This window comes from Lithobates pipiens, unplaced genomic scaffold, assembly GCF_037356315.1.
Source record: "Lithobates pipiens isolate NorthernLeopardFrog02 unplaced genomic scaffold, aLitPip1_a1.2 Scaffold_19, whole genome shotgun sequence".
Taxonomy (NCBI): domain Eukaryota; kingdom Metazoa; phylum Chordata; class Amphibia; order Anura; family Ranidae; genus Lithobates; species Lithobates pipiens.
The window spans coordinates 444,290,963-444,310,984 of record NW_027507764.1 but is presented as its reverse complement, the minus strand read 5'-3'; the positions used below and the strand labels follow the sequence as shown (position 1 = coordinate 444,310,984).

General features: G+C 39.4%; 1 protein-coding gene across 5 annotated transcripts in view; it reads left to right on the top strand.

The window, feature by feature from the left end:
- RB1CC1 (RB1 inducible coiled-coil 1) overlaps positions 1-20,022 on the top strand; it is a 230,354-nt gene that overhangs the window by 118,204 nt on the left and 92,128 nt on the right. For all 5 annotated transcript variants that reach the window (XM_077492686.1, XM_077492687.1, XM_077492689.1 and 2 more), the window contains exons 8-13: positions 5,824-6,008; positions 9,726-9,912; positions 11,566-11,647; positions 14,039-14,100; positions 16,469-16,572; positions 18,855-18,981. In XM_077492686.1, the coding sequence (XP_077348812.1) occupies positions 5,824-6,008; positions 9,726-9,912; positions 11,566-11,647; positions 14,039-14,100; positions 16,469-16,572; positions 18,855-18,981 (747 nt within the window). The remainder of the gene's footprint in view (positions 1-5,823; positions 6,009-9,725; positions 9,913-11,565; positions 11,648-14,038; positions 14,101-16,468; positions 16,573-18,854; positions 18,982-20,022) is intronic.

The following is a 20,022-nucleotide window of genomic DNA, read 5'->3' as shown; positions in this document are numbered from 1 at the left end:
ACCGCCGCAGGCACCGGGGGGGGGCCTGATTGGGCCCCCCACCCGCGGGCAGGCAGGGACTTATATATACGCCCATATGCCTGCCCGTGCCATTCTGCCGACGTATATCGTCGTGCGGCGGTCGGCAAGTGGATATACAATCATCCAACACTAGTTAGTTTCCACAATCCATGACTTAACTTCACAGTTCACACAAATACATTTTAAATTCAAACTGTAGCACTGATGTAAGTCATTTCTTTTTTTCCACAGTAGCGTGACAATCCCTCCACCTCCGGTCTAACTAATCACTCTCACCTTATGGCATGTGCAAACAGGTGGTCATGCAAGCGGGTATCAAAAGGGTTAACACGGACCATAAACAACTCTCACGTCTCCTTAGATCTCAGCAAGAATGCCAGGTCATGGGTAGAAAGAAAACATCTAAGTGCTCACCGCTTAAGTATGAGATTTCATTTTTGTGTTCAAACACAGACTACTCACATGAAGATAAAAACACAGCATGTAAAGCCGACAATCGTGTAGCAGCAGGTGACGTCATGCGTAGCTCCTCCCCCATGTGCGTTACACTCAATCAGTACTTCAACATCACCGGACTCCTCCCCCTTCCCTTCGTTAGCAGATGGAGGCACTTGGGGAAGGGGGGAGGAGTCCAGTGACGTTGATGTCCGTGACATCACCGGATCTCCAACGGAACTCCCTGAAGACCCGGAAGGCGGCGGAGAGGTGAGTACCGATCAAAACAATTTTGATCGTGCAAAAAAATGAATCGATTAATCAAGGAATTAATCTTTAATTTTCACAGCCCTAGAAAATTATATCCTGGGTTTATTGTAAACTAGATGAATGAAACAATATTTTGAAATGTGGAAAAAGCCTTATTTAATTGCTTGCATTGGACATTCAATAGCAAATTGTGAAATAGTTTGGCCTGCTTGAATATGTTGCATGATTATTTTATAAAAGCTGCACAGCTCACTTTCCTATATAAGCATCTGATGTTATATATATTGTTTTTTTCTTGTGTTACATTTTTGGGGTTTGTGACAATTTTCTCTAACGCTTGGTCATCACTTGTATCTAATATCATATAATTTGGACAATTAATGAACTCACTCTTTAGCATTTCTGGTGATTATAAATAACTACATTTTTGCTTTTATGTCGGAGGTGCTTAGCCCCTATCCACCAAAACAACAACAAAAACTTCTTAGTAAGCTGCTCCTTAAAATCTATCCCCCATTATGAATAAAAATATAAACCAATTTACCAGCACTATGTGATCTGATATGCTACAAATCTTCTCAAATAACTAATCTACTAAAATAAACCCAGTAGGGTATATAACATAAGTATTCCAATGAGGAACCCACCGGAATACACACTAACACACAGTGTATTAACAGTAGATGACAGTTAATAAAGGGTCCTTCATTAGTGCAGAAATCCACCTCATTCCAAATGAGGTCATTCCAAATGACCTCTTATAGCTAAAAAGGTAATATAATGCTTGATGATTAAGGGGTTGAATCACCTCTGCTTAGGTCCTTATACATCCAACCTACTGCTCAGTTTAACCACTTCAGCCCCGGACCAATAAACAGCCTAAGGACCAGAGGTCTTTTTACAATTTCGCACTGCACTGCTTTAACTGGTAATTGCGCGGTCATGCAATGTTGTACCCAAACGAAATTTGCGTCCTTTTCTTCCCACAAATAGAGCTTTCTTTTGATGGTATTTGATTGCCTCTGCGATTTTTATTTTTTGGATATAAATGGAAAAAGACCGAAAATTTTGAAAAAAAATTATATTTTCTACTTTTTGTTATAAGAAAAATCAAATAAACTCAATTTTAGTCAAACATTTAGGGCAAAATTTATTCAGCCACATGTCTTTAGTAAAAAAAATGTCAATAAGCGTATATTTATTGGTTTGCGCAAAAGTTATAGCGTCTACAAAATAGAGTATATTTTCTGGAATTTACACAGCTTTTAATTTACGACTGCCTATCTCATTTCTTGAGGTGCTAAAATGGCAGGGCAGTACAAACGCCCCCAAAATGACCCCATTTTGGAAAGTAGACACCCCAAGGAAGTTGTGGAGAGGCATGTTGAGCCCATTGAATATTTTTTTTTTTTGTTTGGATGGTGATTGAATAATGACACAAAAAAAAAAAAGTTTACAAAAAGTTGTCACTAAATGATATATTGCTCACACATGCCATAGTTATATGTGGAATTGCACCCCAAAATATATTCTGCTGCTTCTCTTGAGTACGGGGATACCACATATGTGGGACTTTTTGGGAGTCTAGCCGCGTACGGTACCCCGAAAACCAATCACTGCCTTCAGGATTTCTAAGGGTGCAAATTTTTGATTTCACTCCTCACTACCTATTACAGTTTCGAAGTCCATAAAATGCCAAAATAACACAAAACCCCCCCAAATGACCCCATTTTGGAAAGTAGACACCCCAAGCTATTTACTGAGGGGCATGTTGAGTCCATGAAATATTTTATATTTTGCCACAAGTTGCAGGAATTTAAAAAAAAATTTTTTTTTTTTTTGCACAAAGTTGTCACTAAATGATATATTGCTCACACATGCTATGGGCATAAGTCAAATTACACCCCAAAATAAATTCTGCTGCTTCTCCCGAGTACGGGGATACTACATGTGGGGGACTTTTTGGGAGCCTAGTCACGTACGGGACCCCGAAAACCAAGCACTGCCTTCCGGATTTAAATATAAAATGCTACCAAAAAAACTGTTAGCGATCGCAGGGATCAGGCCTGACTCTGCGATCGCTGCAGTTATGTGTTTAGTGTTTTGTAAGTGACAGTGATCGATCAATACTGCACTTGGGTGGGCTGAGCAGAGGGGCAAAACGCAGGTGCTAGCAGGTATCTGGGCTGATCTCGCTAACAATGCGTTTTTTTGGAACCCTAAACTGCTGGGGACGCTAGTATAGATCTGATCAGATCAGATATTGATCTGTTCAGATTCTATACCACTACGGGAGGTTTATGCTTTGCGTGTGGGTGTTAGCGGTACTGGCACTAACCTAGCGCTGCCTGGGGCGACGCAGACCCTGACCCTAAAACCTAATTGATATCACCCGCCGGGTGATCAGGGGGTTAAACCTTTATTGGGTAATAAATGGTGGGTGCCCTGATGCTATAAAAAGCAAACTAACCAGAGTCACCCGTCACACTTATACGGTGATCACTGGTGAAAGGGTTAACTAGGGGCAATCAGGGGGTTCAAATTTTTATTAGGTAGTATATGGGGGTCCCTGGCGCTATATAAAAACCTGACGGGGAACCTAAATAACTAACTGGCTAACCAGCGTCACCAGTGACACTTATACTGTGATCGCTGGTGAAAGGGTTAACTAGGGGCAATCAGGGGGTTAAAACCATTATTGGGTAGTATATGGGGGTACCTAACGCTATAAAAACCTGGCGGTGAACCTAAAAAAAAAACTAGCTACCTAGCGACACTAGCGACACTAATGCAGCGATCAGAAAAATGATCGCTTAGTGACACTGGCAAAAGGGGGTGAAAGGGTTAACTAGGGGCAATCAGGGGGTTAAAACCATTATTGGGTAGTATATTGGGGTACCTAGCGCTATAAAAACCTGGCGGTGAACCTAAAAAAAAAACTAGCTACCTAGCGACACTAGCGACACTAATGCAGCGATCAGAAAAATGATTGCTTAGTGACACTGGCAAAAGGGGGTGAAAGGGTTAACTAGGGGCAATCAGGGGGTTAAAACCATTATTGGGTAGTATATCGGGGTACCTAGCGCTATAAAAACCTGGCGGTGAACCTAAAAAAATAACTAGCTACCTAGCGACACTAATGCAGCGATCAGAAAAACGATCGCTTAGTGACACTGGCAAAAGGGGGTGAAAGGGTTAACTAGGGGCAATCAGGGGGTTAAAACCATTATTGGGTAGTATATCGGGGTACCTAGCGATATAAAAACCTGGCGGTGAACCTAAAAAAATAACTAGTTACCTAGCGACACTAGCGACACTAATGCAGCGATCAGAAAAATGATCGCTTAGTGACACTGGCAAAAGGGGGTGAAAGGGTTAACTCTAGGGGCAATCAGGGGGTTAAACCTTTATTGGGGGGTGGTAGGGGGCTACCCTGGATCTAACACTAACTGCCCTGACAGTTTTTACTGTTACAACTGACACTGAATGCAGTGATCAGTAAATAAATGATCACTGCAATCAGTGACACTGTGACTGGGGGGGGAGGGGATCGGGGGGGGGGGGGGTTTGTGTGCCTGTGTGTGCCTACATGTCAGTGTAGTGTTGGTGCACTTACTTTGTCTTCTCCTCGTAGTCCGGTCAAAAAGACCGCCCCGAGGAGAATGACATCACTTCCTCCCTGCCTGTGTATACAATACACAGTGGGAGGAAGCTTCTCATTTGCCAGGAGCGATTGAGAGGGCGTGGCCAGAAACCAACGGCCAACCCCTCATCTCGGATCGCTCCTGAAGCGAACCGGACCACCGTATCCAGCGGGAGGGGGTCCGATCGGACCCCCCACCCGCTGGAAGGCAGGCACGTACATGTACGTGCTTGTGCCTGCCTGTGCCATTGCTATGACGTACAATGGCAATACAGCGGTCCTTAAGTGGTTAAAAAATATATAATGCCACACCCACTATCAATGCATTTCATCATAAGGACTTCCTCAATTAGCAAGTGTTTACATGTGAGTTTTTAGATATTACGCAATGGTGATTGCGCATTTATAATTTTTTATACTGAGTGAAGGGTTGAGTGCTTGAGAACCTAACCAGAATGGTAGTTGAAAAAAGAGGTTACTGGAGCTGGTTAAACCCCTTAATCATCAATCACTATATGATCTGCTTAGAGATAGTGGTCATGCAAATCTGGCAAGCATGTCATATTCATATATGCGATGATCGGAGCTGGAAGATTAAGGAAAAAAGGAACATTTGGCATGAGGTGGATTTCCACACTAAAGGACATTCTGTGAACTGTCATCTGCTGTTAAAGTGTGTGTAAACCTCATTCATGAAATTTGACCTAAGCACATATATCTGTAGTGTTTACTTATCTCTCTCCAAGCTCTAAGTGCCATGTCTTTCTGCTGCATTTCTCTGTTATCAGCATAGTCACTTCTGACAAGTTATAGGACACACGAGATAACAGCAGCTGAAAATTTGAGTTTGGGAAGGAGCTTAGAGGTAGATAAGGAGAGAGCTTGTCTATTCACAGTACAACTATGCATGTTCCTTCATTACTCCCGCCTATTTGGCGTGGGGGTGTGTGCCTTTCCTCCAATCAGATCTTGCACAGTTGTAAGCCCAGACTTCACACCCAACCCCTATGTGCTGCTGAAACAGGAAGAAAGATTATTAACACAGTCTGCACTTTCCAAAGAATACAGAAAGGGAAAGACAGCAGATATACAAGTAAAACTTATGTAGGAGGATCTGTTTAATCTCTGTGTATCATCTGAGGCTGTTCACTTCACTAGGTATAGGAGAGGGTTTACAACCGTGTTCCTCACAGGAATATTTATGGTATATATACTATTGTGTTTGAATTAATAGTGGATATTGTGGATTCTCATGTAGAGCTGTTTTTTTATTTATATGTCTACTTCTTACCTGTGTATCAACCAATGTTTCAATGTTTGGTTCTTGTTATTTACTATTCTTGACCTCCTTCATATAACAATTTCTACATTTTATATGCTAAACCATATATGTGTTATTTTACTCTTAAGAAAATCTTACAACTTAACATATGTGTGTTCTTGTTTTACTTTAGGGATTTTTAGCCAATCAGAAGCGGGCTGAAAACTTGAAGGACCCCTCTGTGTTACCAGATTTGTGTTTGAGCCATGCAAACCAATTAATGATTATGTTAACAAACCACAGAAAACTGCTGGACATCAAGCAGAAATGTACCACTGCCAAACAGGAGCTTGCCAACAATCTACAAGTCCGACTAAAGTAAGCTGTATTATGATGTTGTGATGATTGACTGCTAAATTTGTTTTTTTGTTTTTTTTTTGTTTGTTTTTTTGTTTTTTTTTTGTTTGTTTTTTTATTATGGCATAGGGTGTAGATTCAGGTTCATTGAGTTATTGCTTTAGGAGATTGGACACTAGCAAACCAAAACTATTTTAACTCTTTTCACTCCCAGCATGCCTCAGTTTTTTCCTAGTGTCTTAGAATGGACATCTTCTCTTCTCAATATACTTTTTCTGTTGGCAAGATTCTTCAGCTGCTGCAGAATCTCTGGGGCTCATTTGGCCGTTTCCAGATCGGCTGGTACTCAACATAACGTTGAAGACCATACCCAGACCCCACTGTAAGAAAGATACAGGGATGGCCTGTAGTGTGATTGTAACTTGGGTAATGCATTCCACATTGTTTTATTTATTATTAGTTATGGTAATATAAAATCTACCTTTATTATTATAGAACAGAAGAAAAATTATATATTTTAATTGTATAGTCCAGGACACTGGTATAGTATTCCCACACCATGACTTATAGGCATGTACTTTCAGGTGATCAGACACTGGAAAAACTTTAGAGGACACTCCCCTCCCTTATAACTCCACCCCATTCCTTGAGTCCTCAGTAGTGTGCTAGAGTCTGAAGGTGATGGACCTTTTCTCCTTCACAGAGAAAATCACCCGTTGTTTCATAAAAGTTTTAGGCCTAATGATAGTCTCTTTCAAGACCATTCTGCCAATTCCATTCACGAACACTTCATCTAAATGTTTTGTCATTCTGGAAAACAAAGGCTTCTCTCTCAATTCATATGGACGATTTCTCCTTACATGAACTTTTTGGAACTGTTCACGATCCCACAGTTTCCTGCCATTACTCTGCTACACTAAACAAATCTCTTGTGCCATTTTTTCATTTTTTTTTTTTTTTTTAACTTCTCTCAATTTACTCATCCTCCTGTCTAGCCAAGAAGGAAATGTCCTATCTTGGGAATCGCCAGCCCAACAGTAGGAAAGTCCTTCCTTCCTTTATCACTGGGAAGTTACCACAGCAGACACGGGTCTCTCAGGTTGTGAGGAGTGTACCAATAATTTTGTGGACAGAAATGCACTGTCCAGCAATCTCCGTGGTTCCGATCTGAGGAGTGGACAATTAAAAAGCAGCCACCATCACTTGAATCAAGGGGAATAGGCCTTTTATCCAAATGTCTTCAATCTAAAATGGGGTATTCCAGATATGGGCATTCAACCACAAGTGACCTCTGTTTGTTGTTAGAGCGATGGATCCCCTCGCTCTAGCAACAGATGCCTTTGTAACTCCCTGGTCTCACTTCAGGCCAATTTATGTCTTTCTGCTATCTCAAGGCCCTCTATTCTATCCTGCTTCTCAGTTTTGGCTTTAATGACACGACACCCAAATCTTAGAGGAATTGATCCTATTCTTTCTTGGGTGGAACTTCATCTTTCCATTCTATCTACCATCCACAATTCCTAGGGTGGAAAATTGGCAGCCATATTTGCTCACTTGTCAATGACTGTCTCTGAAGGAGTGGCTAATTCACCCATAGGTGTTCAAGGAATTCCGCTAAAGCTGGAGAGCCCCAGAAATTGATCTTCTGGCATTCAGGTTTGGTGTGAAGATGGAATAATTAATAATAAGGACCAGGGATCCCTGCGTTTTTGTGATCAATGTTCTTGCAATGATGTGGGATTAATTTTCCGTAATTTATGCCTTCCCGCTATTACAGCTTCTACCCTGCCTGCTTCGCAGGATTCGGGTGGAAGACATTCCGGTAATTCTGGTTGCCTAGCTTGGCCCAGAAGAAATGTGATACTTCAACACCATAAACTTGTCAGTGTGCAAACCATGGACTCTACTGGTTTGACCCAACCTCATGTTGCAAGCTCAGATTTTCCATTATTCAATTACAGTCACTGGCTTTAATGACATGGCTGTTGAAGCCAGAGTTTTGGGCGACAGGCGAGTTTCTGATTTTGTCATTCCTAACTAGGAAATCAGCTCCAATAACATACTTACCACAGAATTCAGAAGTCTTATTTAGCCTGGTTTAAAGGCTCAGAGACTTCATTCTTAAAAGTATGTCATGGACTGCATTCTGCGTTTCTCCAGTCTGGAGTTTATTAGGGACTGGCCTTGAGTACAATCAAGGGTCAGATTTTGACCTTAGCAGTTCCCTTTCAGACGCTCATTGCTTTGTACAGGGGGTCAAGACTAGGTTGGCTTCATGAGACCTCAACTTGGTAATTTATGTATTGCAGAAATTTCAGTTTGAACCCTTCTGGGGCATGTCCTTAGTCCTTCTGACATAGAAGTTTATTTTTATGGTTGCCATTATTTCAGCTTGTAGAGTTTCAGAATTGGGGGCTCTTGCCTTTAAGGAACTATTCCTGGTGATCCTTTGTGACAAGGTGGTTTTACAGCTTGAGCTGTTCTTTTTAGCTAAGGTGGACTCTTTGTTCAATCTTAACCAGGAGCTGAGGAACCAGGCTCTTCATACCTTGAACACGGTTTTTGCAGTCAAGCTTCATCTGTAGTGGACCCCTGCAATTTGGCAGTCTGATTCCCTCTTTGTGCTTCCTAAAGGCCCAAAGAAGGGTCACACAACTTCTAAATCTACTATTTCTCCATGGCTCAATCATCTTATCTTGCAAGCTTATGGTCTAAAGGACAAAGTTCCACAGTTTTTGATGAAGGCTCATTCTACCATGGGTATTGATGCTTCCTGGGTTAGTCATCATCAGGCTTTTGTAAATCAAGTGTGTAATGCTACTGTCTGGTCTTCAATTCATACTTAAGTTTTAACAAGTGGATGTTTAATGGTCTTTGGTTGATGGGTCTTGCAGGCTGCTGCGTAAGGTTCTAACCTGTTCTGGTTTAGTTGTTTGGGGCCTGTTGGCTGTTTGTGCCCTACCCTGTTATTCAGTGCTTTTTGACATCCCTTTTATAATGGAGATGTATATACCCTATAGCTTGGAATGTCTGATAAGGAAAATAGGATTTATTAGTTCACCCGAATAATCATTTTCTTGGAGTACATCACATTATGCAGAGATTCCACCCCTTTAACTTTGTTGTTTTATTGCTTGCTATAAAACTAGAGCTATGACCAGCTGGGAGGGGTATGTCTGGGGTGAGATTTACCTGGCTGTTTTCCCTGATTGCCAGCGTCTAATCACCTGAAGGTAGCAGAGTAACCTTATTTTAATGGACATGAAGATACCCTTTGTCCTGTGATGGACTTCAAGAAAAGGATTTCACAGGTAAACCAATAACCCCATTTTTAAGAAGGTTAAAGAGGTAATTTCAATTAAAAGTGTATTTAAAGCCCACATTTTTTTTGTGGTCTAAATAAGTATAGAAGGGTTAGATTTTTTTTTCTCTCAGGTTTTATTAATATCCCTATTAGGGAGATTCATTCTCACTCTTTGTCCTGGTTACAAAGGTTGCAGAAATTCATGGGAAATGTTTTGAACTTGGACATTTGTTATAGTAGCAAGAGAGGATTTGCAAAAAATAAAAATAGTGCTATTGAGCACTAATGTTAGAAGTTCCCTTTTAAGGGTGAATGACATTTCTGTTTATTCTTTGTCTGTCTGCCTCATTAAAATGTTTAAGTTTTATGTAGAAGCATCTTGTTACACAGACATTCTCAGAGATTGTTGAACTGAAGTATTTCTTGCTTTTCAGGTGGTGCTGCTTTGTAATGCTGCATGCTGACCAAGATGGGGAAAAAATCCAGGCTTTATTTCGACTTTTAATGGAGCTTCTTGAAAGAGTGAAAATAGTTGAGGCATTGAGTACAGTTCCCCAAATGTATTGCTTAGCGGTGGTTGAGGTTGTCAGGAGGAAAATGTTCATAAAACACTACAGAGAGGTAAGTAGTAAAAGTTTTGTTTGGGGCCTTTAAAAATGACAAGTAGATTGGAGTGGATTCTACTGCAACCAGGGGATATTGCACCATGCTTTTGGCACAACACAAGGTTTCCTGGTACTGGATAAATTAAATATTAATCAAAATAGTTGTTATTAATAGTGTAAGGACTTAGAGATTTGACTAACATTAAGTAGTTAGGTTATGTGTTTGAGTTGGGGAGAGGAGACAGGCTAAAGCCCACTTTAGGGGTTAAAGTCATAGTAAAGCCAAATGTTTTCTTTGTAAAATGAGAGATTGATAGCAGGACATGATTTTGCTGTTTCTTTTTTTTTTTTTTTTTTCCCCTAACAATTGTTCTGTGTTTTTTCTCCTGATACTATCCCCCAATCCCACTGCCTGACTTGTGTATGTGTGTGCCACCTGTGCCTTCTGGGACCATTAGAGCCCCTCTGGCACCTCTACTTTGTACAAGCCCCCAAACTAAACTACAAGCTTACATGCAGCTGTTCCCAGTGTAGCACACACAGGCAGCATGAGAAACAGGATCAAAGCAACATCTCGGTAGCTGCTATAAATCTCCTCTGCGGAGAAGGAGGAGAGGCATGGCTTTGGTTCTGTGTCTCTAACTTGCAGCATTACATGTCTAGTTAATATTTCAGGTTGGATACATAACATCCTGTTGAATAAGCTATTTATTCCATATATAGTATTCCTTGGGTACTTATGTTGCAGTTTGTTTTCCACCTAAAGCCTGGTACACACTACAGTTTTTGGTTGCACAAAAAACAAACAAACTGGCAGCTCAGGTTGGAGACAATGTACTAATGATCCAACATTAGTGCAGCCATCTCCCCCACTGAGCTGTGTTCTGACAGGGGGTGGCCCTCCTCACCAGAATACTCTGATCAGTGCTCTCTGCCATTTGCTTGGTTTTCCAGCATGCATGTCTGATGGAAGCTGATGGCTTCTGCCGGACAGGGTGGCACACACACGGGATGAAATTCGGCCATTTTTTGCTTAATTGGCCAACATCTCCCGACATTCGGCCCAATGCGTACCCAGCAAGTTGCCAGGCCCATCAATGTGCTGCTGTTTTCCAAAACTGAAATATTAAATAACAGCTTTGTTATGCAAATTAGAAACACTTTTATTTTTATTTTATTTATTTTTTTAGTATGTATCTTCCTTTGCTGGCATTGTAATATTCACATATATTTGCATTATGAGCATGTTGAAATTTCAGTCACATCTATGAAAAATAGAGGCATGCACAGTAATTTTGCCACAATTCGATCTTTCCAAATAGGAATCCAGTTAAAGAGTCCATTCAGTGATCTGAGATGCTTTCAGCTGTTAATGAAGTCTCAATTTCTTCTATTTTGAGTTTGATCCCAGCCCTCAGTGTGACCCCAGTTTATTCAGGGGGATCTTATGGACCAGAAAATGCAAAATATGGGAATCCAGGTTTGGGGGGGGGGGGGGGTCTGTGTAGCATGGATTATCGCCAAAGATTTGACGTCATCATTAACTAGATAACTATTGAAATAATTAGATATTTTAGATGCCGTAGGAAAAGGGAAATGTCTGTTATATATTTTGTGATAAATAGATTGAATCCTCAAATTTTAACCAATCTGTATGCTTCTTTAACAGTGGGCAAATGCTTTAGTAAAAGATGGAAAATCACTCTATGAAAACGAAAAAGCAAAAAGGGAAACATTTGGGAAATTGTTTAGTAAGTAATGCCTGATTTTCATTATGTACCGACAGCTCACAGCACTGACTCTGTTAATCATGTTTGCACATCATGTATGAAATCATCAGATTTTCAGAGCATACTCCCAGTGTGTTGTATAGCTTTATGATTATAAGGCTGTTATCAGCAGCTGCACACCATGGAGTAGAGGCAAGGAGCCAATCACAGTGGTTGCTGGCAGCTAACCTCTGTGATTAGACACTTTTTAAACATGAAAGAGTCGGTTTTAACACTAGGATTATATATAAACACAAAGGAGATTGTGCAAAAACTTTTACAACACAATACGTATACCATATGTGAAAAACGTGCAACACATTAATAAATGAATTAAGGTGAGTAAATTAGTCACTAGTAAATGAAATATACTGATAAAGTGTAAAACATCCTAAGTGAGAACTCAAGAGTTAGATATCCACACAAATATTTATATTTATGTATCAAAAATGTTCAAAGTGAAACAAAATAGTGAGGTGATGAGACAAAAACTTTTGATGCCGCCCCTCACACTCTGCAAGATTGATCAGATGCTTTAAATCTGAAAGGTAGACATACACTTAAATGGAGCCAAAATGGCCTCTTACCGAATCTGATGGACCCCAGATTATGAGGGTCAAACTCACCTGGTACTAGCAGCACACTATGATAACTTTTCACCCAATCCACTCCAGAGAATAAGTCAGCGGCTCTCCCGCATTAGGAACACCAAGATGAAGTGATCATTCCATTCACTCTGACAATAGCAGCGATCAGCTGTGATGTTTCCACCTGGTCTGCCCAAAGGGGATAGCGACTCTCTTCCGTAATGGATAACAGGATGGATTTGGTAACTTTCCTTTTACTCCATTCAAAAACTCCAGTGAATGTTTCAAATAATTTTGTTTAAAAGAAAAAGAAGAACTTCATGGTGTAGTAAATCGTAGTATTTATTCCAAAGATTTTCTAGTGCACAACACAGAAATATAGACGGCACATAGCTCCAAGCTATCAGGCTACCAGCTGGTGCGTGGTAAAAAATCCAATTACAGTTGAACCTTCAATCACACTATGTGACTCTGCATCTAACAGCCAAGACTAGGCAATATTGCAGTCATACATTATGAAGTATGCATTCTTGATATATTTACAATCCATTATCAATAAAGGTGGAGGATTCTTTTCCATGAACATATTGTATCTTTTTATAAAAATGTAAACCTTATATTAAGGCCTCTTTCACGCTGATGGACCGATAGGGTCCGTCTTTCAGTTTTTCAGGCAGACCAGATCGGATTATCCATAGTTCTCTATGGATCGGCGGATGTCAGCAGACATGTGCCGCTGACACCTGCCAGCATCTGATCTGATCCTGTCCGCTAAAAACAGACGGATGGGCGTCAGAACAGATGACGGTGAGATGGAAACAGACAGGCGATCCCTTTCCATCCGACCGCCCCATAGAGTACAGTTGACTGTGTCCATGTCCACTCTGCATAGGGAACACGACCTGTCATCCGCCTGCTCAGCGGGGCTCAGCAGAGAGATCCCTACTGAGCAGGTAGATCTGCTTGAGGGAGTCCACCGCATCTGAAAGGGGCATTAAACAAACCGTTCATTACATATTCAGTAATTTAAACACATAGATGGTATCCCATGCTGACCAAATTGTATTTTACAGAGTATAAAGAGTAATATTGTGAGTATTCAAAGTGTATTTTCTCATCTATAGTTCCACACACTACAAATAAGTGTCCCTCAGTTATATTGACACCTATACTATTTGTCTAGTAGACTTTTAAAAGATTTATCAGCAGGTTGCTTATATTGTATTTACTGCTCCAAGATACTTCTATTGTACCAAGCAAAACCTTTAAGGCTCTGAAACACTTTTTGTGTTTGCTCCATCCTTGTCCCATTTGCTTGTCCCACTTCCACTTCATCAGCCAGTCAGCGCCCGTGAATCAACACAGAGTAGCTTTGAGGAAGCAGAAAGGGAAGGGAATGACAGCATTCGCTGGGAACCTGAAGCAGCCTACACTATCTAGCATGTACGTATTTCAGAGCTCTAAAGAGGCTTTTTCGATGATGGGCAGCTGCTTGGAGCACTAGATCTATATTCAATAATTGATTTTGATTGCATTGGTTGAAGGTAATAAACAGTTAAAGCAGATCACAAATCACACCGTGATGCTTGTGAGTTTAATGCTAATTTAGTCCTTGTACATATGATTTATTTTCGATTTATCATTGACAATCATGGTGTGCAGGTCTTGGTTAATATTTGAGCCATTTGAGATGTCTAAGCTTGTGTACAATGTATAGGTCTTATTGCTGCATACATTTAATGCCATAGCAGTATAGAGTTGCTAATTAATTTTCTTTCTCATATAGGGAAATCTTATTTAAGAAATCGTCTTTTTCGAGGACTTGACTCTTGGCCTTCATCTTTCTGTGTATGTATAACAGTCTTTTACTTAGTCTCTGCTTTCAGAATTTTTTGTGTTAAATTGATATAATTTATTGGTTAACTCTGTAAGTCGAACATGGTTTAACAAACACTTTTGCTATGTTTGATTAGCCATAATACAATCCTGACTCTGAGAACCTTACAGTTCTATACTTAGTAGGAAATATAAATGTTTTATTCTCGTTTCAAAAGCTTTTGTATTCAGCCCTTTTTTTTTTTTGTCAAAAATGGTGCCAGGCTGTACTATGCATGCACTATGCTTTTCTTAATGACCTGCCTAAAATAAAACTCGAAAAAATTCTACCTCTACAAAAATGTAATTTCAAAATTCAGTTTTAGTGTCTTTCACTACCAAATGTGTATCCACTAGAGATCCATAAAGTCTTAATCGCCCAATTGGATCGCAAACTCACCAGAATTAATGGCTACTCAAATCCCAAGCAGTAAAAATGCATGAAATGAATTGGTAGGCTTCCCCATTAAATCCGCTCTAGCCTCTGTCCAGCTCTTCCAGATATCCAATCACCAATGAGGATAATGTAGTATCAAATTTAAGCTCATATACTAGAGCAACAAAAGGTTACCTAGTGTAGTATTTATATAAATTTTGCATTTACAAATTATACACACTGCTCACTAGATAATAAAAGTTAATATGACAACAAAAAACATGTATCCATTAAATCCTCCACCTTCATCAAGGATATCAACCAAAAACTTGCACACCAGCAGTTACCCAATAGAATGCAAACTTACCAGTGAACTTACTGCTCAATAAAAAGCAGTAGAAAAATGCCCTGTGATGTCCCCTTTCAGACCTCTCCGGCTTCTTTACTCCCCAGCAAGGGAAATATGATAATAGATGGCTGTTTAAAAAAACAGTATAGCATGTTGTAAAGCTGTTCAGCACTTACATTAACAGCCGCTACTTGAGATTGGATGTGTTACGCCACCACATCCAATGCCAGGGGTGCCCCTCAACCAGGTAAATGTTACTGTGCCAGAAGCATGTAAGTCATGTTGTTTGGTGTGATCGAACATGCACAGTGTATTGTGGCTCCTGTCCTCGATGATCAGCTCAATAGGGTGGTCAAATCCTGCATGTGCAAAATGATATGTATATAAATCACAGGAGATGTAAGGGTGAAAACATGGCACATTACAAGGTATACTCAATACGCGTAGATGCTCACAGTCAGATACAGCACTGCACATGGACAAATTTTTTGGCAATGTAAAACGACAAAATAGCAGCAACATCTCCTCCATATTAATTTCTATTACTGTATTTATTGGCGTATAACACTCACTTTTTCACCCTGAAAATCGGGTGCAAATAGTGTGTGCATGTTATAAGCCAACACTGCAGTTTGGGCTGCCCAGGAGGGAATGGGGAGGGGACAGGATGAGAGCCGTCAGATTACATGCAGCGAGAATCTCCTGTTTACTCAGCGGCCTCTCCAATAGGAAGTCCCGTCTCCTTGGCCGGCATTGGACCAGTGTTCCATCTATCATAGACCTTCATATTAAAGAAGCTGCAGAGTAAACAGGAGATTTGTGCTGTATGTAATCTGACGGCGCTCGCCCTGCCCTCATCCCTGTCCCCTTCAAGGCAGCAGTTAATCTGAGGTGAGGCTGCATTCATGGCAAAGGTGAGGCTGCATATGGGCATTGATCAAGCTGCATTGATGGGCAATTGTGAGGCTGCAGATGGCATTGATCAGGCTACAGATGGGCAATGGTAAGGCTGCATTGATGGGCACTGACCCTTATTTCCCTTCAAAGTTCTTCATTTAAATTTTTTTTTCCTGAAACTTCCCTCCTAAAATAAAGTTGCGCGTTATATGCCTGTGCGTTTTATATGCCAATAAATACAGTAAATCACAGGGAACCATCAGTAAGTCCTTTAATGAAGACCATGTATTACAATGCTCTATGTATACTTATTTTTTGCAAGAAAATGAGTTTCACAATCTTTCTGTGTACATACCTAAACAATTTGTCCTAACTCTGTTTTGACCACTGTATCTGACAACAATGAGCACAAGGGGGAAAATTAAATGCCATCTTTATTCCTGTATCCTTCTTTTATAATACTTACGAATACTGTGGATCAGCCATACTTGCATAAAAGGGGATTTTCTATGAGTGTCAACCTCGTGATGTGCAGTGGGATTTTATTATGCATTATATACTCCCCCTGGTCAGTGCCAACCTAAGATTGAAATACTTATTGTAAATGTTGTAGTCTATATTTAAATTATTCTCTAATATACCTCTTGTAGGTAGGTCATATTCAACCAGCATTTATGATTTAATGCATATATTTTTACTTTTTTTTTTATCATACTTAGACTCGAAAGCCTAGGAAATTTGATAACGAGCTTCCTGATATATCTGTAAATGACCTTCAGTTTTTGCAGTCACTTTGTCCTCCAGAAGTGCAACTTTTCCTCAGGTAATGTCCTCTAGATTTCATTGTTCTTGTTTCTATGTGTTGTAATCATCATGCTTAAAGCAGAACTCCACAGTATCTGAGCACCGCAAACCAAAAATGCTATTTAATTAATTTTTAATATTCAAAGCAACCTAACTCATCCATCCATGTCTCCATGTTTTTTTTTCTGATAAATTATATTGAAAAACACCCCCCATCCCCTTTCTGGCTGGGGACTTCTTGAGTAAGGGCAGATGATTCATGTAGCATTTATTCCTGGAATTCATTTGCCCTTAGCTCAGGCATGTAGGCAGAAAGGTGTGCTTAGCTGGGAAAACCCCTCCGAAAGACTCCTGAGATCTATGACATCATTTGCCTAGGCCTGGAAACCAGAAAGTAACTGAAGACATGTAAAAAAAAAGTTTAAAGTAAACACTATATACTTTATCTGTTTACTCATGATAGCAGCATAAATATTAAAAATAGTCAATGTTGATCAAAGAGAGTGATGTTCCATTTTAATTACAACAAGCCCTGCTTAAAGTGGATGCCCAGCCAAAACCTTTTCTTCTAGTTAGGTTAGGCTGTGGATGGGTTTACCTTTTACCTGTTTCTCTGTGCCTGTTGGGAAGGCACTCTCTCTCACTTTCTTTTCCGTCAAAATTAAGAAAAACTAAAAATCTGTTTGGCTCTAATAGTAACACACATGTAGGCATGGCAAAGATGTATACAATAGAGAATGAGATAGTTACTAATATAAGTATAGTTGCTATTATACATTCATTATATTGGTGTGAGGCAGATATTACTTGATGATTGTAACCTTTTGACTTTTGGATACCTTTTAGTATTAAGGTATTTTTGTCTGGTTTTTGCAGCAGCAGCAAACTTCATTCACTCTTACTCATTTCCTTTTCATTTTGTTATGGGTTTCATGAATAACTTTTATATTTTATTGCTCAGTACAGTCACCTGTTAATTTAAGGTCCATACATTTATTGGTCACCTTCACATACCCTCTTGTAGTCATAGGCCCCTTTCACAGGATTCCTTTCTGATTAGCAGGGTATCAGCTCAGCGATGCCCTGCTGATCGGAGCAGATTGAGTGATACCATCCAATCAGCTATCGGAGCATGGTTAAAAAAAAAAATACCTAATATAATTCAGACATTTCAAAAATCCCTAAATTTGTACTTCATGCTTCTTTTCAAAACATAGTCAATTTTTCATGTTCCTATTCATATTGACATTTTATATTGCAGCAACAGTGAGTCATCAGAGCAAGCAGGTGGTGATCTGGATGAAAATAAATCTTATTAAATTAAGGTTGCATTCAAACGCAGCACACACAATGTCTGACATTTGAAATATTGTGCAGTCCAAGTTGAATCCCATATCACTTTAGAAGAAGGAAAAAAAAAAAGATTTACTGTTTGCATGATTGTACATTTCTATTTCAACTCTAATAGTTTCACTGAGCAAAGTCCCTTGGGTATTAATGCAGTTGTCCATTCATTACAAAGCTGAATAGCGGCATTTAATCACAAAATTTGCCAAGACTTTTCTTGTTTTTTTTATATCCACTAACAAGCACTTGTGATTAATAGGAAATCAATGACCATAAATTACGGCTAAGCAGTGGAACAAATGTTTTTTTTTAAATTGTCTTGCTTAATTAAACATCTTGAGAATGAAGTTAGGCATTCTTATTTTTGAGAAGTACAATGGTGTTTTTATAGCAATTTCCTATGTTTTACATTTTTATCTTTATGCCAACAAAATAAAGTATATTTTTTTCTCTGAGCAGTAACTTTTTAACTAAAGAGGGAATTTAAAAAAAAAAGACAATTTACATGCATATGAATACATTTATCATTCATTTACAACCTTAAGCTGGGTACATACATTCCAATTTTGGCCGACATTCGGTACATGTGTAAAGCTCCCTGACAGAAGCTGGTCTTGTGTCGAACGGGCATCCTGGAAGAGACCAGCATCTGATCAGTGCTGGCAGAAAATGTCTGCCAGCACTGATTAGTGTGTTCTGGGGGGGGACAGTCCCCTTGTCAGAATACAATAGCACAGCGGGGGGCACTGCACTAACATCACTTGTGTTGGTGTGGCGATCTGTCATTTATTTTTATTTTTTTGTTCAGCCTGCTGGGTTGAATGAAAAAAAAATGAGTTTGTATACCCAGCTTTAAAGTTTGATGTCTTTTTTTTTTTTTTTACATGTAGAAATTATTTGTAATGTTCTTGAATGCAAGAAAGTTGGGTTATCTCTTGTTTTTTGTCCCCTCAGGGTACCCTTACTTTGTGATCTTGAGCCTCTGCACCAGCATGTTCGTGCTCTCCACAACCTGGTGAAAGCTGCGCAAAGTTTGGATGAAATGTCTCAGACTATTACAGATCTGTTAAATGAACAAAAGGTGAAGTATTTTTGTAGTACCTGTGACATTTTTCTAGTACAGTACAGTACAGCAGACAATTTAAAGTAGATGTAAATCCTAAATGTTTGCCAAGTGTATAATAAACAGTGACATGCTTCATTGTTAAAATACTTTTTCTTTTTTCTTTTTTGTATCTCTGTGCTGTTTATCTCTTGTAGACACTTCCTGTTTACATGCATGCACTCTACTGAACGCTGCATGGCCTTTCTTGGGATTGGTTTTCTGCTAATGACCATAGTGGACCACGCCTGTGTAATACTTCTTAACCACTTTAACCCCTGGAAGGATTTGCCCACTTCCTGACCAGGCCATTTTTTGCGATACAGCACTGCGTTACTTTAACTGACAATTGCACACTTGCGACGCTGTACCGAAAAAAAATTAATGTAAATTTTTCCCACAAATAGAGCTTTCTTTTGGTGGTATTTGATCACTTCTGCGGTTTTTATTTTTTCTGCTATAAACAAAAAAAGACAGACAATTTCGAAAAAATAATAATAGGAAGTGCCTAAACAATGACCTTAAAGCCTAAATTTACTTAAAACAATAAACACAAGGGATATAACTCGCCTTCAGTGAAACAGATTCCTCTGAAGGCAAGTAATACTTTGTGTCTTTATTGAGTTATGTCATTTTTAGGTAAACTTGGGCTTTAATGGCAGGATCATCAAGTATTACTGTCATTTATTTGAAAGCTTCATTTTGAATTTGCATTACCATGTTAAAGCATAAGTTTGAATTTAGGATATCATTTATTGGCTAAGTAAAAAGATTGTAGTTCAGCTTTTGAGGCATGCTATCCTCTGCTACACATCAGCAGGTATGAGATTTTAGTAATTGGATTTACATTACACTTTTAAGCTCAGTATCTGCTAAACAGAGGCTGTGTTCAAATGTGTAAATCTAAATGAAATACATGTAAACTGTTGAATACTCTGTATTAAGTAATAGAAGCTAATTTGTGAACCAACCAATGTTGCTATCCTTTATGATGTACATTATTGTGTCAGCTGTGAGCCA